Here is a 24,487-nt window from a genome sequence, read left to right on the forward strand (position 1 = left end):
TCGTCCTTCTTTCAGAGAATTTGTCCACTGCCTTTAGACCTTAAGACATTGCTCACTACCCAAGGTATTGTAAATATTTTAAATGCATTCTTTCCAGCAGTCACACTTCTTTGAACCTTTCAGTTTACCAGTTTCCTCTTCAACAGCACGTGACAACCAAATGCATATACATATATTAATGCATATACCTATATTATTCTTTTACCTTTTCTAATAAATGAAATAAATCTATTTTAAAAGTCTAAATAAGTCAGCAAAACTCTGTATGCCCATCTGGGTCTCAATTTCTTCAGCATTTCTTGCAAGCTGTCACAAGCTCTTCATGCAAATGAGATACAAATTCCTGCAGGAGTGTGGAGCCCTGTCAGAAACTCAGTAGCTAGAATCACTTTCTTTGACTATCATCAGGGAATAAAATGACCTGTCCTTTTGTGCACTCCCTGTCTTCTAGTCTCTCAGCCTCACAGTCAGTTGCAAACAAACAATAATGTCTATTTTTTTTGCAACTGTTGGAGAAATTTCATGGTTCTCTCCAAAGAACATGGAAGAAACTAGGTAATGTTATTGCTATTTGAAGCTGTTGATGTCAATGACTATCAAGCTTGACCTGGGCCAAAATGACATTGCTCATCATTTTCTTCCAGCAAACCAAGAGAAGCCACTGTTTTAAAAATTATTTCAATGGTCCATATCTCTATCGTATATGAGTATTCTGCACTTATTGATTTATCTGAAACACAGAACTTGACTGGACAAAAGAAATACTACAAAATATCTTTAAAATGCTGCTAATGTTATTCCATTCCTTATATGCATTGTCCAGAATGAGTAAGAGATCTGCTTCAGGAGCTGCTCTCTTGAGTTCCCAGCTACCAGACTTCATTTTCTCTTCCAGTGTCATTACTGGCAAATCATTAAGCTTCTTTTGGCTACTTTCTTTTAATCTGTGAAATAAGGATAAAGAGTATACTTCATGAGCTACAGGTTCTACTTGAACGTCTATGAATTGTCAGAGAAAGAATTGCACAATAATTCTTTTAATGAATTCCAAGTCTTTTAATAGCATATTTTGCTGAATATTTACCCCTGAATTTATATATTTTTAAAAGAACTCTCAATTTCCAAACTCTTTCACTCCCTACTCCCACTTATCCATATGATACAGTTCTATCCTAATCTTTTGAACATGAATCATAGCTGATTTTTAGCTAGAGTTCTATATTGGCTAATAATTCCAGTAGAGATGGGATTTCTCCATTTCCTTTTATTATGAAACCAACTAAAGTCTATGAAAAGTGGATCATCCACATGAGAGGCAATAGCAGAAGGATGAGAATTTTGTATATGCTTCAGTTCTGCCAATGGCAGCATTGCTAGGTCAAGATGTTTAAAAAACTTAGGAGTCAGAGGCAAGAAAATCCTCTTACTGTTAATCTGTTTACTGAAGACAATTAAAATACCACATTTTATGTCACAAATAATACCAATAGTATGCTTCAGTTTGTTTTTTTCTGTTATTTATTTTGTTATTCTAAAGTAGTTACTAAGTACATACCACAAAGCTTGATATATAATTTTGTAATATAAAATGCATTTCACAGAATCACAGAATCATAGAATGTTAGGGATTGGAAGGGACCTCAAAAGATCATCTAGTCCAATCCCCCCACCGGCGCAGGAACACCTAGGTGAGGTTACACAGGAAGGCGTCCAGGTAGGTTTGAATGTCTCCAGAGAAGGAGACTCCACAACCTCCCTGGGCAGCCTGTTCCAGTGTCTGTCACCCTCACTGAGAAGTTTTTTCTCATATTTAAGTGGAACCTCCTGTGTTCCAGTTTGAACCCATTACCCCTTGTCCTACCATTGGTTGCCACCGAGAAGAGCCTGGCTCCATCCTCCTGACACTCACTGTTTATATATTTATAAATATTAATGAGGTCACCCCTCAGTCTCCTCTTCTCCAAGCCAAAGAGACCCAGCTCCCTCAGCCTTTCCTCATAAGGGAGATGCTCCACTCCCTTCAGGGCTCTGAGCTGGACTCTCTCCAGCAGTTCCCTGTCCTTCTTGAACTGAGGGGCCCAGAACTGGACACAATATTCCAGATGAGGTCTCACTGGGGCAGAGTAGAGGGGAAGGAGAACCTCTCCTGACCTACTAACCACCCCCCTTCTAATACACCCCAGGATGCCATTGGCCTTCCTGGCCACAAGGGCACAGTGCTGGCTCATGGTCATCCTGCTGTCCACCAGGACCCCCAGGTCCCTTTCCCCTACACTGCTCTCTAATAGGTCATTCCCCAACCTACACTGGAACGTGGGTTTGTTCCTGCCCAGATGCAAGACTCTACACTTGCCCTTGTTTTATTTCATTAAACTTTTCCCCGCCCAACTCTCCAGCCTGTCCAGGTCTCGCTGGATGGCAGCACAGCCCTCTGGCATGTCAGCCACTCCTCTCAGTTTGGTGTCATCAGCAAACTTGCTGACAGTGCACTCTATTCCTGCATCCAAGTCATTAAGGAATCTATTGAATAGTACTGGACCCAGTACCGACCCTTGAGGCACTCCACTAGATACAGGCCTCCAGCCAGAGTCTGCCCCATTGACCACAACTCTGTAGCTTCTTTCCTTCAGGCAGCTCACAGGCCACCTCACTACCCGATCGTCCAGACCACACTTCCTCAGTTTAGCCGTGATGATGCTGTGGGAGACTCTGTCAAATGCTTTACTGAAGTCAAGGTAGACCACATCCACCGCTCTGCCATCATCTATCCACCTTGTCATGTCTTCATAAAAGGCTATGAGGTTGGTCAAGCACAACTTCCCCTTGGTGAAGCCATGTTGACTGCCCCTAATGACCCTCTTATCCTTGATATGCCTTGAGATGGCACCAAGGATAAGTTGTTCCATCACTTTCCCAGGGATGGAGGTGAGGCTGACCAGTCTATAGTTACCTTGGTCCTCCTTCTTGCCCTTTTTGAAGACTGGAGTGACGTTTGCTTTCCTCCAGTCCTCAGGCACCTCTCCCGTTTCCCAAGACTTGGCAAAGATGATGGAGAGTGGTCCAGTAATGACTTCAGCCAGCTCCCTCAGCACCCATGGGTGCGTCCCATCTGGATCCATGGATTTATGGATGTCCAGATTGCTTAATTGCTCCCTAACCCAGTCCTCATCAACTGAGGCAAACTCCTCCATTGCCCTGCCTTCCTCTGGGGCCTCAGGGGTACGGGGCTCCTCAGGACAGCCTCCGGCAGAGTAGACAGAGACAAAGAAGGCATTCAGTAACTCTGCCTTCTCTGTATCTTCTGTCACCAGGGCACCCACCCCATTCATCAGTGGGCCTACATTGCCTCTGGTGTTAGTTTTATCTGCCATGTATTTGAAGAAGCTCTTTCTGTTGCCCTTGACCCGTCTTGCAAGGTTTAATTCTAAGGAGGCCTCAGCTTTCCTAGTTGCCTCCCTACATCCTCTGACAACAGCCTTATATTATTCCCAAGTGGCCAGCCCCTCCTTCCATGACCTGTAAACTCTCCTCTTCCACTTGAGCTTACCCAGCAGTTCCCTGTTTAACCACACAGGTCTCCTGGCTCCCCTCCTTGACTTCCTGCGCATCGGGATGCTCTGATCTTGAGCTTGGTAGAAGCAGTCCCTGAATGTTAACCAACTGTCTTGGGCCCCTTTACCTCCAAGCAGCCTTGCCCGTGGGATTTCTCCCAGCAATTGTTTGAAAAGGTCAAAGTTCACCCTGCTGAAGTCCAGGGTTGCGATTCTGCTTGCTATTCTGCTGCCGCCACACGAGATCCTGAACTCTACCATTTCATGGTCGCTGCAACCAAGGCAGCCCTTAACCTTTACCGCTTCAACCAGACCCTCCTTGTTAGTGAGGATGAGATCCAGCAGCGCACCTCTCCTAGTTGGCTCCTCCACCATTTGCATCAGAAAGTCAATGCCCTGGAGGAACCTCCTGGACTGTGGCTGGCTGGCTGCACTGATATTATTTTGAATTTACTATGTAATTAATCTTTAAAAATTAGGAAAAAATCCTTCAAGAGAATTTATTTATTATACTTCAAAATAAAATAAAATAGCTCTAAGATAAGGCGCAAGCAAAGAATCATTACATCAAGGTGAGAAAAACTTCCACTGCACACTTTGTCAGAACACTGTACCTAAGCGCATCACTTTACTGTAAAAACAAAACAAATTCAAAAGCATACACATGAAAAAACCCTAAGTCTACCATCTGGGAAATGTAAAATCAGAAGCTAATTAAATCAAGATAAAGCTAATGTTAAAGTATGATCATATCTTATTTTCTACTTCAGTCAAGTGCGTCAAGCTTAAGTAAATACTCAGCTACTTATATGTGTGTTTATGCGTGTATGCAATATATACAAAACCACACAAATATTTTCATATTTATATGTATATTTCTATAGATGTGTATATATATTAATTGTGTGCAATTCTGTAGAAAAAACCAAAGAAATCTATTTACAATGGTCTTGCCTATTACAAACAAGATTATTTTTTAATTTGTTTTTTCCAAGAAAGGAAAATTGATTGGCTTTCTAGGAATAATAAATAGCCAATGACTGCAACAAACACTACCAACAGATATTTCTATTGAATGAAAAAAGCTTTGCGTTCTAAATCAAGACAATAAAAAGGCTCTGACATGTCTGGCATTCCTCTGTAACGTAATTTTTCATCTTTTTTCTTAAAGACTAAGTCCACAATATAAACCAAACAGTTTCCTACCAGGAGAGCCCACTATGGGAAAAGCAGAATACTAAACAAAGAAGTTAAGCTATATTCCATCAAACATTTCTCCATTTGCAATTCATCTTGGTAATAGAGATGGAACCTGGTAAATGCATATAAGACTTGAAGCAGGAGATTTCTCTTGCTCAATGCATAATTCATGTGCTCCGCCTGCAAAGTGTGTAAAATGAGAATTTCACACCGCAGCATGAGCCATGGAGCTGCAGAGAAAAGGCAGATGAAATCATATTTTGCTGTGCGAATTTTATTTCTTATCCTCCCAATATTTATACAAAACCATCATTGACAATCCAAATGCATTAACAGATCACCCACTGTTTCCATTGTGTTAGCACTTGAAAAGAGATCAGGCAGAAAGATAGACAATTTGTTTTTGTATATTTTTAAATAGTGGATCAGGTTTTTAACAGCTGAGTGACTGTATTATACTTGTATAAGGAGGTCAACAGTAGCTGATTTAAAAATCCCACTGTAGAGACACCTACTTATACATGCATCCTCCTCAAATCTGTTATTTTAGCTCTACAATATTTATGCTTACAGTATAATATGTATCTGAACAGCTCAAACTACCCATATTTCAAAATGATATAAAACACTGCAGTACAAGAGACTGACTTTTCTATTCGCTGCAGCTCAATTACAGTGAACACAACAGCTTTTTCAAAATTATTCTTCAAGAGAAAAAATATGAAAGCATTAATAATGTATTCAGGAAAAATAATCTGAATATTTTGTAACTCATTTTAATGCTAGTAAATGCATGGATGTATGTACAAATTAAGCTCTCGTGTGAGTGTAACTGAACCTTTTTTATTATGAAAATTCTGCTGAGCATAGCAACGGTACCCAACAGAACACATAGAATGGTAAACACCACCCAAAACATCAGCTATGTAATGTAATTCATAATGTGTGACAGAGAAACTATAAAAATAGAGCCTACTAACTACTTCTCTTATCAATATATATCTCAGAAAATCTTTTAAGTTTTTATTTAAAGGGAAAGGAAATCCTAATGAATCATCTCCCCTTATACACTGACCAAAGAATGAAAAGCCTGTAGCAGAATAATATAAGCAATGGCTTTTCCAATAAAAATCTATTAGAATAAACCCATGCATTTCTGATATCCTGGCTCAAACCATCTGCTTCCTGGGTGGCCCGATAAGAAGTCAAGTAGGAAGCAGAAAAATTCTAACATCATCCTGGAAATAAAATAAACGTGGGTGGTTCTTGTCAATTGTACCTCTACACAAGGGCTCTATACAAGACTTTATATTGTTCTTCAAAGTTTGTTAACAATTGCTCTTCTTTCCACTTTGGAAGGGCTTATCTATGTTATCATCAGTTAGCTCCACCTATCATCACAAAGCTCAAAACACATATTTCTCAAAAAAATCTGTTAAGCTAGTTAGCATAAGTCACCTTTGACACAAAATACCCATGATTCTTCTCATCATCACCTCATCCAATTACACCTCTGAATACAACCAAGTATCAGAAGCACCCCAAATAAAAACGCAGGCATCCAGCCTGGCTTAAATGGAAACTAACTTCATGGCGCTAGAGATTAATATACACTGAAACAGTCCTCTGTTAAAGAGTGTTAAATTAACTTGCCCCTGCCCCCTTCATATATGACCACTGATGTTTACTGTGCACCAGTGACTGCTTGTTGCTGTTACATTAAATGTGCTAATTTCTTATTGAAAAATAATTTCTTATGGAAAAGAAGAATACTTTTTGTTCCCAACACAATTATTTTTAAGTCCTTCTTAATCAAGTAAGACTTCAGGACTACTGCAATGTTCTTTCTCTTCTCTTAAAATCCAAGGGCTTGACAATTTTCAATTGACTTCCACAAAACAATCCCAAGCTTCTTGGAAATTCTGGGTCTCATATTATGCAGTATATTTGACTTCACACATTCTCAACTGCTGTTTTAAAAGACAAAAAGCTTTATCCTAGTAGTCCTCACATAACCTGCAAAAGAACCAGAACAGTAGTCAAAGAAATAATGAACGATGGCACTGATATCCTGAGAAAAATGGACAAATGAAGCAGAGAGAAGACATGATTGTTTGAATAAAGTTTTGCAGTGGCTGCTCAGGACTAAGCAGGTCAGAGTACCTATTAGTTTCTGGTGAAAAAATACTCTGCTAATATGAGAAGCTGCAAACTGTTAAAATTAATTCACATCCCATATAGCATCAAGGAAGTTTATTCTGAGTGGATTTAGGTTACTTTTGTTGTGCTACCATTTTTTGGCAAGACCAAGTTTGGCTTCTCTACTAGAAAAAACGTGGACAGAGGTGCTTTACCCAGTGTGGTATTTGGGCAGAAAACAATGATCAAATCACAGAAACACACCTCCATTTCTCAAATGCTATAGTCTCACTTCGTATTTTTTTCTACTTATTATAAGACGGGAATAGGTTAAAAGTTAAGCTTACAACTCAGAGAACTCAGTTACAAAGCAGAGACCATGTACAATGTAAGTTCAAGACCTAGAGAAACAGAGAGTCTTACTGCCTCGATTAAAGGAAACGCACACCAAAACAACTTAATAAAGTTACAGTGTTCTCTCTTAATTGTTCAAAACAGCACCAGCTTCCACAATTGCATTAAATGCAACAAACAATGTCTGTTTTGACTGCTCAGCAGTCTATACAGAAGTCCTGACTGAAATGTCTTGGCTTCATTTGAAATGTATCAGAATATCACTTAATTTTCAAAACCACAAGTCAGTATTAGAATGTCAACTTCTGAGGTACAAGAGTAGAACTCTTCAAATTTTAAATAAGATTATATAGAAATAAATGCACAGAAAATATTTGACACAAGAAAAATACGTTTCAGAAATTCTTTCACTCTTCCACCTTTAGAAAGATCTAGCACAAAGTTTGTAGTTTATTTATTCATTAGAATTAAAGGTAGGTAGATGAATGAAACCAATTCATACTTTTAGCTCTAACTATATAATGCTAGCTTGAGTATAATGAACTTTTAACCTCTTTTTCTTCACTAAGGTAAGCAATTAAAACTTAACTGACACATTAATGGCTCTGTTGAACACTTTTGCATCTTCACACATTTCCAAATCCAATTTATAAAAGACTTATTTGAAAGTTTGCTACTTTATAAATGTTGTAAGAAAGCCAATGCAATTTGAAGTAATGGAATCCTTTACAAGGTTTATTCCTATCAAGCACAGAGAGCAATAAAAGGTTGATTACTCATTAAGCATATTAATTCTGCTATCTAAGGATACACCTCAAGTTTAAATACATTGACAGCACTATTCTCAATTTTAACAGAAAATTTCAAAACAAAGCTAGTGGTTCTAATAGAATGCCTTCAAACTCCTAAGCAACAATGTACTAACATCTGTTTCTTGGTTTTGCTTCCTGTCAGACCCAGGTCCTGTACAAGTTATACTTTAAAATCCCATTTTAATATAATTGCCATCCCAAATCCGGATAATACTTTTGAAAACTACTCATGTACTATGCTTTCACCAGTTCAACATTAATCTAAAAAAAAAAATAGGTTCTATTATTCTTCTTATTTGTGGAATAAAAATATAATGTACTTAAAACCAAAATATGCTTTCTATTATAAAATATTCTTACTTGCTTGAACTATTAAACCCTTTTGGGATTGGTCTTTTCGTGAAAGGTCAAAATTTTTTTTTCAGAAATGCTGTTTTTTCAGAAATCCATATAACTACTATCCATCTCCATTCCCAGAGAAGGAAATACACAGAGATGGTTAGATGCATCTTTTCATAATTTACGAGGGTTTTTTAAAAAACATATTTTACCTTAGTAGAGGTAGGACTTCTAGATTTTCCAGATTCAGAGTCACTTTTCGAGTCTGATTCTGACTTAGAGTCTGAAGAACTTTCTTCTGATGAAATGGACTCTGTATCAGAGGAACTGGATGTGCTTTTTTCTTTGGAGATCCCCTTTGCTTTCGTTTTAATGTCCTCTGAATCACTACATATTGAGAAAAAAATGTTAAGAGACATGTAAAACCTCCAAAGGTATCTGCTTAGGCAATATCCTAAATTAACATTTCAAAGTTTTATTAAATGAGTTTTAAGCCAGTGTTTCTTCATGATAAAAAACTCAGCTAAGATGGCAGGAGTAGTAGCTTATTTAAGGGTACACAAAATTATTCTATCACATTACATAATAAATCACCACATACATTCTAAGCCAGCGAAACAGCCAAACAAAAACATGAACATGTTAAAATCAAAAGTATTATTTGCCTGAACTGAGGTTGTGACATTTCAGAAATAAGTGTAGACTCTCTTTTATATAAAGAAACTTTCACACTATTCCACCTATGATTAACAGAATCTTTATGGGTTATGTTTTTTGCAGAGTAATATTGCTTTAAAACAAAACAAAACAAAACTCGATGCACTGAATTTATTGCTTTGTTAATTCTTCTAAATCAAACCACCTAGAAATAAAACCTAAGATATTAATCTTCAAATATTTCAACCCATTAAAGAGTTTGTACAGAAGAGTCAAGACATTCTGACATCTTTGGTCATACTGAGCTACCTTACAGCTAATGGACTTCGGAGACATTAGTCTTCACACAGTGAAGTTCTGTTCACTCTGGCAATGTTGCATTATGTTGCTCTGTGCTAACAGCTACCGAGTATTACTAAAATCTGCCTTGTTTGCTTCTAATAATAACTACTACCCTTTTTTCTCGGGAGGAGTTACTATCCAGAAATATTGCAGGAAATGAAAACTGTTTTCTAATAGTTACCGTGGAGCAGATAAATTAGTATCACATATAGAAAGAAAATCTCTCTTCTTAGATCTGCAGGCAACTATTTTATACTTCCAAGTCAGGTGTTTCATACACTACATGATTCAGCTTCCTCTCCAAGACAATAAATTGGTTACTAAAGTGCTCAAAGGGTAACAAGGTCAACAATAATTAAACAAATCCAGATCACTCAACTACTAAGAGTCCCTTTGGACTCGAATTAAGTTGTTATACATTTTTGCTTAGCTGTAGGTGCTGTACAAAAGAATGTACTATGCTGCATTACTGTTTGAGATAGCAATGTTTTTGGAAGGGAAAAATACCGACAAGGAGAACTGAAAAATCTAACATGACAGAAAGGAAAACAGGGCAATGCCTTCCTCCTCCCAAAAAATTCTCAGACTGAATTGCCTAAATCAAATTTAATCAACATTATTAAAAATAAATATTAATATTTAAGACACACTAATAATGCCTATCCATGTGACTGAAGTTGAAATCAACCCCCCAAATTTTAATCAAAAGCATTTTTTTTTCTGAAAGCATCAAACTTCAAGCTTGCAAACCTAAAAATGAAACAAGAGTACACTTCACAAAAACAGTCTAATGTAGCATATCTGATTGTTACAATCATGGTGAAAAATAGGTACTATCAAAACTACATTTCAATATGACAACATTTAAAAACTTCTTTGAGGCCAGCGAGCTAGACATAAAAATTCACTAGCGTATACTGTTTAAAGATTCTTCTTCATGACGTGTAACACAGGTACTGCCAAAATTATCTACATTTCCTTAATTACCATTGAACAGAAGCTGTAGTTGCATCAACAAATAAGTTATTGTGAACCCATTACATAAATTAAGTTGTTTTTCAACAATTTAGCTTATCTTTAAAACTATATTTGAAGATTAAAAATGTTACTTTATTGTACATCAGCCAGTTTTGATGGGTAATCATTGTTTACCTTACTGCTTAAAATTTCAGATGTTATTCTAATGAAAAGAATTTACCGGTAACTAGCTTTTTAACTTTGCGATGATGAAAAGCCTGTATTAATTTAACCTACAGATTTCATTTGTTCTGAACAGGAAAAACAATATAAATCACTTTTAAAATCATTAAATCCTGACTTAAATTAATAAAGTCATAATTAGGGCATTATGCTGTGTTTGTTATGGAAGTGGCAAGGCGAGCTGCTTTAATTACTGTCTGTAATAAAAGGAGCAGAGTGCGTACTGCACCCCAATCAGCGCTGTCAGCCACGACTGAGCTGAGCTGCAAACTCATCAAGTGAGCTGGCAGCAGACTATGGAGTAAAGGGCGATCATGTCTGCAGAGGCCACTTGCTGACAGCAGTGGAAGAAACAGATTCATATAATCCAAGGTATTAGCCCCAATTACTCAAAATTTTAATGATACTTTAATACATAATAATGCTGTTGATAATGGGCAATCTTAAAAAGCGCTAACACTTAAATATCTTATGACCGTTTCCCTTCACAGCCCTTGCCTCCAATATTTGGATCATAATCTTTTTAATGTAACATTATTTAGAAAAATCAATTGTCTTAGTTACATAACGTCAAAGTGTTGAAGGACTTAATTTTAGCTCTCAGCAAAATTGCTGCAAAAGGTAATTAAGTGTTTCGCACAACTGTTTGATCACTTATTCAGTCTCCCAAGGTTACATCAATTTTCAAAAAGCCACCCAAGATTTTACTGAAGTCAGAAATTAATTCCAAACGTAAGAGTAGTCTGATTAATGAAAATATGTACCCAGTTCATACATTGAATAATACTGGCATACACTGAATATTACTGGCATACATTGAAACAGGAGACATCACACCCTGGCCAATACACTCCCAAAAAAGCCTAATTAAAAGCTTAGCAGACTGTTTACAGGAAGAGTGCTTTAAAAGCTAGTACCACGAAAAAATGAAACCATACAAACCTATACCTACCTTTCATCAGCAGCTGTAGATGTTTTCTTTGCAGCACTTTCTTTGCTCTCTGATTCACTGTCGCTAGATGCTTCACTGGAAGAACTTCCACTACTGTCATCACTGCTGTCTTCCTCCTTATCTTCCTTCTCACTTTCACTCCCAGACTCACTCTCTGAAATAAAAACAAACTTTTTTTTTTTCCTAAATATCTTACATAATTAGTATTTTAGGAATCCAAGTCTGTTTTAAATAAAAAATGTTTCAGCAATATTTAGCATTATTTACCCTGTGCTAAAAGCAGTCAAGAAAATAACTTCCCCTTACTGTTTACAAAATTGTGTTGGTTAAAGACCTGTCCTCTTCAGCCTACAGTATTACACTTTATCAAATTAGAAAGTCCAATAATAAACTAATTGCATATGCATTCTTCAAAATTACATAACCCTATCAGGAGTTGGAGGTGACCTCAAATTCTCTAATCTATACATTCAGTTAACTGCAAGATTATCTTTTCAACCAATGGCTTAATTAGATAATCTGTTCTTGCATACTGATAGTGATGGTGATTTAATCACTGATTTAAACAAATTATTCATCCTTTAATTAATCGTATAGTTACCAAATATCCAAATATCTGAAGTGAATATATTCTTTTCTTGCTTCAGAGATAATGAGTTTCAGTGATACAATTCTTAAGCAATTCTTCTGCATATCTCCTTGGTTTAGGAATGAGAGGAATGAAGCTCCATATTCAGATTTTAAGGTGACCCTCTTCCATTCAACTAGATGCTGATCATTCTTTTAAATCTCTAGTGCTAAACAGTTTCTGTGTCCTAAGTCTGGATGTTCTTCACTGCATCTGAATTATATTGTCTACTGAAATGGATGTCTTGGGGAACTGCCTGGCTCACATTAAGTGGGAGACTGGTCGAAAGCACCTTTACTCACTGCACTAGATAGGCAGCTGCCAGTTACCTTCTCTGTCATCACCCCCACTTATCAACACAGCAACATACGCTATAAAAATAGTATTTCATTAAAAATCAATTCCAAAAAACATTCAAGACTTACAGTTCCCAACAACCAAGCATATGGGCTCTCTTTCCACAAAAAGTTAGCTGCCTTGGGTTTTAGTTGGAGTTACAAACTCTCATTACTCTTACTAGATGCAAAGCAGGATGAAAACAGCATACCAACTTTTCTAACTGGGAAACAAAGCAAAGTCTAAATCATTTAATAAACACATAAGCCACATCTGTAAAATTAGCAGTTATTGCACAGCTACAATGAATGTAAAATTTTCAGTGATTTCCTGATTTTATACACAGGTCTGACTTTTTTTTTTTCTTTTAATTTCTTCCGGTTCTTTTTAAGTAGTGGCCAGTTGTGAAGATACAATTCTCCAGGCAGTACAGATGCAAGTTGCTTTGCCAATGCCCACCTGATGAACTGGTACTGGCAGATTCATCTTCCTCCTCTTCTGATTCAGAGTAGAACTTTTCAACAGGTTTCTCTTTCTTTGTCTTACCTAGAATTCCAGTCCACTCCTTTGCCTGTAAATAAATTTCAGCTTTAGTTTACTTTTACAACCAGCAATACAAAAATATACACACCACATGGTGAAGAAAAATACTCGCAGTAGTAGTATTAAGCAGTTTCTAAATAAATCCACTAGGCAAGTCAAGAGAAACTATTAAACTTCTCTTACTTTATACAATTAGAAGAACTAGAAGTTTTGTACATACCTATAAAAGGTGATATATATCTATTAGAGAGTCTAGAAAAAGATTTACTAAGGCAGATTAAAAGCATCAGTAACCATAAATAAATTTCTATGCCAAAAGAACCTGAAGTCTGGGAGTTTTATCTCTAGATCTGGCTGTGTTTAGCCTATGACTAGAATGATGGGTAAATATGGCTAGTCACCACCTTTATCAAGCCAAGACTTAAGGGGAAAACAGATGTGGACCCAGTAGGCAGCTGAAGTTACAGCAGTATTTCACTTCCTTTGTAATTCTCTAAATAAAAATAATTCTTACCACTAAGAGAACACCAGAACACAGCAATACTTTGGCCAGACTTTTTTTTCTTTCAACATCCCCCTTTACAAGTAGAGAAGCAGAAGCAAAACTCAAGCCAGGAAAAACAGACAAATAGGCAAACAACTGTATCAACAGAGTGATACAGGTCTGCCCCAGTGACTGCTCAGGTCTAGAACAAGACAAACTTTTGAAAAAGCTCTAACAGTGACCTGCAATGGTGTATGGCTCTAGAGACACATTGGCTTCCTCTTAAAACACCAAAAGCTGCTAAAACTATGTAATGCTCCACCCAGCAACTGGTATTTCAAAAAGTCAATATTCTTTTGGATATGAATGACAATTTAATTGTGGATTGCAGCTTAAAAAATAAGCTTCACTCACATATATTGTGTGGGCACATGCAGTATTAGAGGGACCATAAAATTAACGACAATGAGACACTCTCCAAAGAAAATACTTGCAAAAAAAAAAAAACAAACCACAAAGGGGAAAGGATTTTCATGTTTATTTTGAGGTTTAAATGGTTGGGGGGAAATGTTTTCTATTATGTAGTAGATGGATGTTACTCTATGTGATCTGTTTCCTGTTGTTGTTTTTATGGACAAAGGAAGCTCCACACATTCTTTCCTACCAACCCTGTCATTTATAATCCCTCACTTGATCTGATTGCCTTCAGATTCTCCCCATAAAAGCTTTCACAAGTTCGTACACAAATACCTTTTTTCGTGAAATGTATATAAGGTAGATGTCATACTGAAATGCTTGTTCTACCACAATGCTGTTCACTGGCTTCTACAAGTCATACCTATTTTTTAGAATTTTCTCTACCTATGCTATGCCTAACATCTTGCATGCTAATTAATTCATGTGCGTTTTACTGTAGAAGTTGGCTCACGAAAAGGACTATGTGCTCTTCTGGGTCTACCTGATACAACAGCATGCTGGTAGCACCAGCAGCACACTACTTTCCAATACGTTTATATTTCTGTTACTGTACTGGCTTTCACTGACATTTAGTAGGACTGTGGTAACTGACGCATAAATCACAAATCCAGTACCAGAATATGACTTTGTCTCAGAGTTTACAATCCAGTAATAAAAAGCTATTGGTAGTAGAAGACCAGCCCTGTAATGTCAACAACTGACTAGTGCACTAATAGATGACATTTTCCTATTACGAACTTGCCTAATTCTCTCCAGATGATCCGAAATGTAAACCTCATCTCTTCCAAACTTTACACTTCGAAACATACATAATATTTCCACCTGCCACTACCTTTTGTTTATATTACCCGTTTTTTTCTATTTAGACTTGGATTTGTACCTGAACAAATCTCCGCTCACCTCCTACTTTGGTAGTCCAGCTACACTCATCATTAACAGCAAATAACATACTGCAGCAAAGCAAATATAAGACATATGAAATCAAAAGTAAGAAGGGGAAAAAGGCTCATTTAATCCATGAGTGAAGCAGAAGTGGCCTACAGCTGAACCACCTCTCTCATTATGGAAAGAGCAAGCATCACGCACTTTTCCAAATATTCTGTGTCCAAGCTAAAATAAGCAACAGGGATGCTCACATGCATCAACGTTTTTCAGTACAGCACACACATAGTATTTAAATACTTGTAATTTAGGCTAATATTCTATATTGACAAGTGTATCCAGCCAAGTTACTTTTAACGATGCTGACGTACCGACTCTGCTACATCGACATTTCGGACAGAGGGGTCAGGTGCCACCTCTGGCCAATCCGACAGCTCCAGGTAGCCAGTGGCTCGGCTGTTCAGCGTGTGCGACAAGGTGCCAAGCTGGAAATGATCCCGATCTATTAAAAAAGAGGGGGAGGGGAGAGATACGCAAACACCATGAGCTCTACCACAAAGAGCAATCTTAATCAGGGCTAAAGGTAATTGCCATTATATTACCTCAAATGTCATGGAATAAATATAAACTAGGAAGCTCTTCATAGGTCAAAAAACTGATTTCAGTCCATAGATTACAATAATCTCGCCCATAATGGTCAATAAAAAAGCTAATCAGTCAGTGTGTTTAGAGGTGTTGCTCTGAAATGTAGCTTCTCTAAAAATTACTTTACTGTGAATATTAAGAATGACAGCACAGTTAAACAATCCATATACATGTCTTGGCACAAACACATCCAGAATTTTAATAGTTTTTCTTCAAAATGGAGCTCCTTTTAGAGCTTCCAAACTGGGACTAAGTAAGTGCGAAAATTAAAATTGCGAATTGTCACAATAACAGAGCATTTTTAATTAAGATAACCTGATAACCTTTTAATTTGAGAAGACAGACAATGGGTCTTACTTGTAAAAAGACAGGGAAAATGCACAGAGAAAATTATGACTCCAGAGGAAAAGAATAAAAACCTAATCTATTGAGATTCAATTTATTTCAGATTCATAAAACATTTGCAACACTTGCATTAACAACCTTCTATTAAAGTCCAGATAAAAGACTAGAGCTATTTTCCTAAATAAAAGAATAGTTTTCCTCAAAAGACACACCTTCTGTTATTTAAATCAAACTTAACATCCACATGAATAGAAAAGGATCAGTTTGCCAGGGTTTACCATCAGAGAAATGCACTGTGTTTGCACCATGCAAACCTCGCTTGCTGAAAAGCAAGTAAGGAGGGTGAGTATCCTTGCATATTAATCATTTGTATTTGCTAAGTGACACAATTTGTGAGCATATTTGAAACAGAATAGGCTGCCACATTCCTTTATGCAATGAACATTTACCAAATGATTTTGGCAGTTATACCTTTAAAAGGAGACTCAAGCAATGGGGCAGGTTTCTGTGCCAGAAATATTTTTTTGGCATATTTGCTTAAAGCTCCACTCTTCTCATTCGGAACAATAAGCTGCCTAATAAATCTTGTACGGTCTCTGATGTCGTAGCTTTGATCATACTTGCCGAGATTTAATACATACTGGGTAAGCAATTTTGTCTGTGGAAAAAAACAGGACAAGAACAGAATACAAGTTATTTATGATTATTGATAACTCTGGATAAACATATTTAAAGAGGTAATAAAAATGAATGGTTATGTCAAACAAATGTTGTTCCACAGGGAATATGCATTTCTAAAGCTGCAAATGGAATTCTGAAGCCAAAGCACATGTCCTCTTCTGTATTGGGGAGGTGAATGCTGAGTACTGAGAAGCAGCCATGTGCTAGATTATTAAACTGCTGAAGTGGAAAGAAAGGCATCATTAAAAAAATAATCATATATGGCAAACCCGCTGAAGGGTCTACGTGAGGATAATGAATGTGGAAATACAACTAAAAACATGGCACTCAAAACTTAATCGGAAAAATATGCAGGACATCAAAACATCAGAGGGTATTAGGGGGCTGGCAAACTGCTTCTGCTGAGGTGTGTTTTATGAAGAGATACTGTCCCTGGCATAAGCAGTGTCTGCACTCTGACTGCACTCAGTTACTTTATCCTGAATTATGACCCATTAAAGCAGACACATGAATCACTGAACTGGATTACTGCAAATTATTTGCAGTGCATTTAGCTGTTACTTTTTCATAAAAGCAAGCTGCTGATGCCCTCTAAAACCCAGGATAAAAGACTTCTTCCATTTTTTTCTTGAAGCTTAAAGCCTCCAGTAATATCGGTCATTTATTTATTTATGTAAGAGAGCAACTTATATTATCACAGCTTTTTACAGCATAATAGGTCTTCCTAATTTGAGGTCTGAGAATATTAACATGTATTAAATAATTTTAATAACTCAGCTAAATTTTTAAAACTAAAAAAAAGACTATAAAAAATCAGAGACACTTTCCTAGTATCTTAGAAATACTGTAGGGTAATAGAAATACTGTAGGGTAACCGGAACAATAGTGCTGAACAGACTTGTAACGATTATATACATTTGAAAGAAGTCACTTTCTTTATATACAAGTAAACAGGAAAAAGAACAAAAATAATCTACCATCTTAAGGAAGTAATTTTTTAATATTTTGACTCAGGATGGATGAATAACACAGGGTTAAAATGTATTGACAAGGAGGATTTCTTTTCTTTATATAAAGAAACAACCTTGCATATATATCTTGTTTATCATGCTATTGTTACAACAATAACACAGTTTCAATCATGCGAGAGGAAAAATATGTAAAAAAAATAACAAATCAGTCCATTTTGTTATGTGAAATTTTCTAACAAAAGTTTAATTTAATAATTTCCACCTTGAGGATGCAAGTTAAAGTTTTTTCTAGAGATGTAAAAATGATTTTTCAGAATATTGATTAACTCCTTTAAGTGAAATACACAGAAAACAAAAAATTGTTTTAATTTTAACCATATACAATGCAATGTATGCAAGCATTTCACAAAATACCATATGGTACCAAAGATTTGAAGAAATTACATTAGAATAATAGTAAAAGCATAGTTTAAAAAGACCCTGTCAGTGAAACATCTTTCGTTTCTTTTTTTCTCTCTGATACCCAAGGATGATTCTGTGAAAAGACATTTTTTCCCTCAAGATATTGTCTTAGCTCTGGGAAAGGTAAAACTTCCACCATATGTATTTCACAGCTTATTGGCAGCTATTTCTATATCAAGGTATAAAATTTTAAACAGTTGCATCTGATAGAACATACATAACCTGCATTCATGCAGGACTTATGCTGTTCAATCTAAATGGAATTGGAAGGGAGGGTTCCCAGGTAGCATGAATTAACCTACATGAGGGTACCTCCTACAGCCTTTGCCATCATTTCTCTGTAAAACAAAACAAAATAAAACAAAACTCTCTGCTGTCATGGCAGAAGGCTCAGCAGAATGGATCATAAAACGCAGTGGTCTTTGCTTGTGAATTGCTATAGGGATGGGAGAAGTTCCCTTGCTGTCATGGTGGGCACTTTTTCAGTGAGTATTGATGGAGTTAGATAGAGTTGGTCCGGAAAGATCGCATTTTCTTTAATGGGATCATTTTCTCCATGATCCTTTCCCTTTTCCTCTTCCCTTTCTCTCCCCTAAAATCTCTTTTCTATATCATCCAATACAGATAAAGAAACAACACATGTGTACGGAAGAATACTCTATATCTACAAGAATTATCCTTGCAAGCATCATATATAGTAGAAATAGTTTTCATGAAAACAGCATGAAAACACTTGGTTTTTTTTCTTGTCTTACGGCAGTGCAACCAAACAAGGAGCAGAGCTTTTCTACATGGAGATAGCTAATAGAAACAATTCATTTTAATTAAAAGCAAAAAATAAACTAATGAATACACATCAGTTTTTCCAACAAAGGAATATCCATAAGAAGCTGAAAATTATTTTAGCAAGAATGTTAATTTGACAGAATCTGCACACCACGACTGCTTCATAGAACAGTAATAGAAAGCATTCTGACATATGATATAATACATTTATTATCATGTGTCAACATTGCCTGTTATCTGGACATGCTCGTTATATAGGCATAATATAATTTATTTTATCTCCACACTGTTAGAATCTATTGTTTGTACATTTTGGTTTGGCTAATATGAAAAGTATACTTCAATTCATCCTTCAACAACATCGTAGAATTTTCTAGTGGCAATAGTCCTATTTAAAAATGTAATGCCTATCCTATATTAGTAGTAACTAACCTTTTGGTAGATCCCCACCTGAAAAATGTTGTCATACACATATGACCAACAGATGAGGCTCTATAATGGGAGAAAAAACAACTAACTATCCACTCTTTGATATCACTAGCTTGCAGTAACTTGATTCTTTAGGTACATAATATAAGGCAATTGTGCCAAACCATGTTTGATATATCTATTTACAGAGTAGGACTACTCAAGACTTCTTCTGGTGGGACTCCTTCTGTGTTACACAACAGAAACACACCAAAATTGCTTTATTCTTCCTGCTATACGCAAGAAACAGCTAAGGCAATTAGATTATATGTTTCCTACATAACTTGTTCTCTTATATGAGCCACATATAAACAGCTATCTAGCATATTGGTAAGAATATTTATGTCTCTGAGTGACGAAAAAAGGAAGCAAGTTTACCGAACAACAGAGAGAATGAGAGGAAAGCCTGTTCTTATTACCTATTTATCCAGATAGGATTGAACCTGAAATTCTTCCTTAAATTATAAACGGCTCCAACTGGACTCTCTCCTCCTGTACTCGGCACTGGTGAGGCCACATCTCGAACTCTGTGTTCAGTTTTGGGCCCCTCACTACAAGAAAGACATTGAGGTGCTGGAGAGAGTTCAGAGAAGAGGCAATGAAGCTGGTGAGGGGTCTGGAGAACAAGTCTGATGAGGAGCGGCTGAGGAAACTGGGGCTGGAGAAAAGGAGATGGAGGGGAGACCTTGTCGCTGTCTATAACTACCTGAAAGGAGGTTGTAGCAAGGGGGTGTTGGTCTCTTCTCCCAAGTAACAAGTGATAGGATGAGAGGAAATGGCCTCAAGTTGCACCAGGGGAGGTTTAGATTGGATATTAGGAAATATTTTTTCATGCAAAAGGCACTGGAACAGGCTGCCCAGGACAGTGGTGGAGTCACCATCCCTGGAGGTGTTTAAAAGATGCACAGGTGAGGTTCTTAGGGGCATGGTTTAGTGCCAGAGTTAGGTTAATGGTTAGACTTGATGATCTTGAGGGTCTCTTCCAACCAAAATGGTTCTATGATTCTATGAAAATTCATGGGGTGATCACAGGGCTTAAAGGATGCTGGTGATTCTTACAAAAGATCCTGAATCTTAATACGCATTACTGAGAATTTGCTGCATTAAATCTTTGAACATATACTTAAGGAAATTATCAGCCAATAAAATAAGATATTTACAGAAAAGGAAAAAATAACTAAGTCTTATTTCCTCCAGAATTTTGTGGTTTTTTCCAAACAAGACTTAACAGATGAGTTTTACCTGCCTTCCCCTCACATGGGGAAAGAGCTCTTCTTGTCTGTTTGGTTGGTGTTGAGTCACTCTTTGCTATCCTACCACTACTTTTCAATAAAGTGACACTGTATCTTTGAGATTTTCGTAATTCCATTGACTTTGGATTAAACCGGTAAAGGATTCAAGTAAGTATTATGTGGTGGTGTAGGACAGGAAGGGAGAAAACATGGGTACAAAGAGAGATGGACAGACTGACAACTGAGCAGTCAAGGCAAGCTTTGCCTTCCAAGTATGAAAAATTAGACTGAAAAATGGCTGGACGTTTTAGGAACTCAAGACATTCCAGAGAGAAAAGTTTTAATACTGAATGGTAAAGAAGAGCTACTCCTGGGAATAAGATGTAGGTATTGGAAGAATGTTGCCAGCTCCTGAAGGCAAAACCATCATATTCTAGTTTGGAAGGAGCTCTGAATCATGCCAGGTCAACCACCTACTCTGTTTAAATTTGTATATTAATAGCTTGACCACTTGAGAAGACAACTTATTTCTCGACAACCTAAAACTAAGAGAGAAAAACATCTTTGACAAAATTCATAATTTAGTAGATATCTCGGGAGATGTTTTTTTCTGCTTTATCATAACTATCGTATTTTAGTAAAAGGTTATGCAACCCTTACAATGACAGTTTATAATGTATTAAGATGTGAAACTGGAAGAAGCGAACCACAGAAATCATCATCTCCTTGTAGGCAATGGATTTTTGGTCAAGTATGGTGTGGAAAAATTAGTCCAAAATTACAAAAACTATATGGAAAATCAGTAAATGTCATGTAACGGTCCAAAAGGAGACACTTTAGATAATTAAACCAAATTTTCCTTAGCTCAATCAGCATTTCCATTAAGATGAGCACTGACAGAAAGAAGTCACCTTTTGTTACTGTCCCATTTTAGACTGTATAAGCACAGGACAAACATTCATTCTTATCTGAATGCATGGCAAGATAGTTCATCTCCCACATGCCCTACAAAATAAAGTCTTCGACAAATCAAGCCTGCAGTTGGATATAGCTACCAGGGAACGAGAAGGCATCACGGTTGCAAAGGTACAATATTCTATGCTGTCCAAGCATAGAATGCATGTCCAAACAATGAGCTCTAGCAGCCCAGGAAAGTGTTTACATCTCAGACAATGTATTTCTCCTACATATGGAAAAAAAACCCCTTTGATTTTACAACCTCTTACAGTAGTAATTGGAATTAGAGTGAAAAATTATTGTTGAGATGCTATATTCCATAGCCAGAGAGTAACAAAGTTCACAGTGCTGTCACTGAGAAGAACAAGGCAGCTGGCACCTTTCATAGCTATTGTTTTCAGCTGCCTGGAGATCTAAGTTCACCTTTTTGTACTATCTGACCTTTTCAGATCATCTTTATTACTAGAGATGATCAAAACCCACCCTCTTCACAATGTAAAGTGAAATAGTAAGAAACACTGAAAAAGGGAAAGCAGTTACTATCGTTGAGAAGAGCATTGATGGAAGGACATAATGAGGCCTTTTACTGGCAGCTCCTTCTAGATATCCTGAACAAAAAATGAGCAGCTTCTTACTCAAATTGGCAGTACTCCCTTGAAAATTCTGTCTTAGATCCAGAAAACAGCAAATCACATCTGGAAAATCTCCAGTCTGATATTAGTAACACAATTTACAAATCTATTCTATTTATGTGAATTTAAAAATCCACAATTTCCCCAAGAAAGAAAGTCAAAAAAGAGTGATCTCATTGCTACATTCATATTGACAATCCAGCACATACTCAAAGACTCATGGTTAGATTTAGTCTGTTAGACGTGTTGAAAACTGATGTTCAGCTTTTCTTCATAGAATAATATGGACCAGTTTTGGTTACTTATACAAAAGCACTCACCACTGGTATCTACAGACTGTACAAAATCTACTCTGACTCTAAATACATATACTTCTGAGTTTAAGCTTACCTGCTTTGAGTTTGTTAAATAGAGTTTTGTGCCCAAATTTAAGATCTGTAACTTCACAAGGTCGTCTTCGTTAGTGAAGGTCTTGGCCGTCTTTCTCAAGACATCAGGTGCGATCTTTGGAACTCGTTCACAATATTCGCCAATAAGCCAGAGAATACTGGCTCTGGCTACCGGAACCTGAGAAAACATTGCATACTTTAAGTTAACACATTCACAAAGAGTATTATATTTGCCTGCATGTACATTTATGTGTTCAGTAACAAGTTAAACAAAATACTGTTTAAAGACAACTGCCATGCAAGGAATACAGACCCAAAACAAATGCTGTTCAATACAGCCACTGTGGTAGACCGAATGTTAGTACAAATGTAAGATCCAGATCCTGCTCCAAAACCTGTGCGTTACGAGTTGACAAGACAGAGCAGGAATGGACACACGGCCATACAGAAGTGACGTGTTCACATTAACAGCACAAGCTGGTGGCAGCTGGTAAGAGAATCCAAGCCTTCAAGGTGTGGGTGGGCATTCTTGCCACCAGGTTACACTGAACACCATGTTGAAATAAAACAATGCTTTTTATGACTATATTCATATAGAAATAGTTCCAAACAATACAGTTTCCCTGAATCCTGCCTATCTAATTTAAAAGTACAATAATTTCTTTAAGACTATTGCTATCTTTCCTTCATTTTATTTAAAATTTTATGACAGTAAGATTCACATTTCTGCAAATGTCCAAGGGTAGCTGAACACAGGATTTTGGAGAGACACAAGTTTAAAATTAGGGTTCTCAATTTCTGAATAGGATGTAAACCCTTAACTGGAAAGACTCTGACCAGAAACTTCACACAGGTCTTACTCTTTTGGAGCTACTTGACTGTTTCACTGAAATAACTGGCAGTAGTAGTTTTAAGATGAACTCCTAGTGTATGGCACTGACTTCAGAAGCACAGTACTGTCACAGATGGAGGGGAAGCAAAATGGAAAAGCACAGAAGGAAAGCTCATGCTACATGCGGAGTTTAGCTAGAAATAGTTAGCAGTTAAATGAAGTCATATACACACACTCTTCTCAACGGTAAGCAAGCCTACATTACCTGGTGGTCAAATTAAAAATAGCATCTGTGTTACATACATCCCTGACAATGCTGTCTTCCTTCCTCAAGAGGAAGGAAGAAAGCAGGCAATGAGAAAATTCTTCTAGGCAGAAGGATGTCTTACATAGTGTCTATAGACTGTGGCGCTCCTGCATGCTACACAGACTCTTGTTCAATAGATACTGAAATATTAGGGAAAAACATAACCGTTCTAACCTGTCAAATGACTGACTGTAGCTTAGAAAAAAAGAATGCTTCCAACTGTAACTGCAACTCCAGCTAATTTTGCTGCTTTTTTCTAAAAAGTAAAAAACATTTGTAGTAACACTTTCCATCACTCCCTATACTTCACAGTGATCTTTTTTTAATAACCTTACACTTAAGCCAGCTTGAGTTCTGCCTTAGGTAAGACTCACAGGAGACACAAGCTTAAGAAATTCAGCATTGTGGTTCTCAAAGCACTAATTCTTAGCAACTTTTATGTATGTTTTAATTACTTTTCCAGCATAGGTCAGTTATTCCTGTATGAATATCTATTTCTCAGAATTACAATGAGAACCAACTACTAAGTATCCTACCCTGCATACATATAAAATTTGAAAGTACAAATTCAAGTAAACTACCAAGGTTCAGAAGAGCGGTCCCCAAACAATGGTCCACACTCCCTAATACATGGCCCACGAAGCCATACTAAGGAAATACTAATTATGTTCACAAGAAATTTTCATGATTAAACATGTCTTACTGTTCCAAAAGTTTGTGAACTGCTTCGAATAAAGTCAACCTGACAGTATCTGCCTCTGTATTTCACACTGTTGCAAATAAAATGCAAAAAAAAAAAAATAAACAGGACTGTCATGGGGAAAACAGAGGGCAGCCTCTGCTGAAAAAGAAAACAACCAGATCATGGAAGGACAGAACATAGG

The 24,487-nt window shown here is 36.9% G+C and overlaps 1 protein-coding gene across 1 annotated transcript in view; it reads right to left on the bottom strand.

Annotated features, from left to right (window-relative positions):
- AP3B1 (adaptor related protein complex 3 subunit beta 1) overlaps positions 1-24,487 on the bottom strand; it is a 158,663-nt gene that overhangs the window by 53,191 nt on the left and 80,985 nt on the right. Inside the window, exons 15-20 of the mRNA XM_065655822.1 lie at positions 22,466-22,642; positions 16,358-16,544; positions 15,268-15,398; positions 12,970-13,081; positions 11,547-11,700; positions 8,608-8,782 (exon numbers count right to left, since the gene is read on the bottom strand). Coding sequence (XP_065511894.1) covers positions 8,608-8,782; positions 11,547-11,700; positions 12,970-13,081; positions 15,268-15,398; positions 16,358-16,544; positions 22,466-22,642 — 936 coding nt within the window. The remainder of the gene's footprint in view (positions 1-8,607; positions 8,783-11,546; positions 11,701-12,969; positions 13,082-15,267; positions 15,399-16,357; positions 16,545-22,465; positions 22,643-24,487) is intronic.

Source organism: Caloenas nicobarica, chromosome Z, assembly GCF_036013445.1.
Source record: "Caloenas nicobarica isolate bCalNic1 chromosome Z, bCalNic1.hap1, whole genome shotgun sequence".
Lineage (NCBI taxonomy): Eukaryota > Metazoa > Chordata > Aves > Columbiformes > Columbidae > Caloenas > Caloenas nicobarica.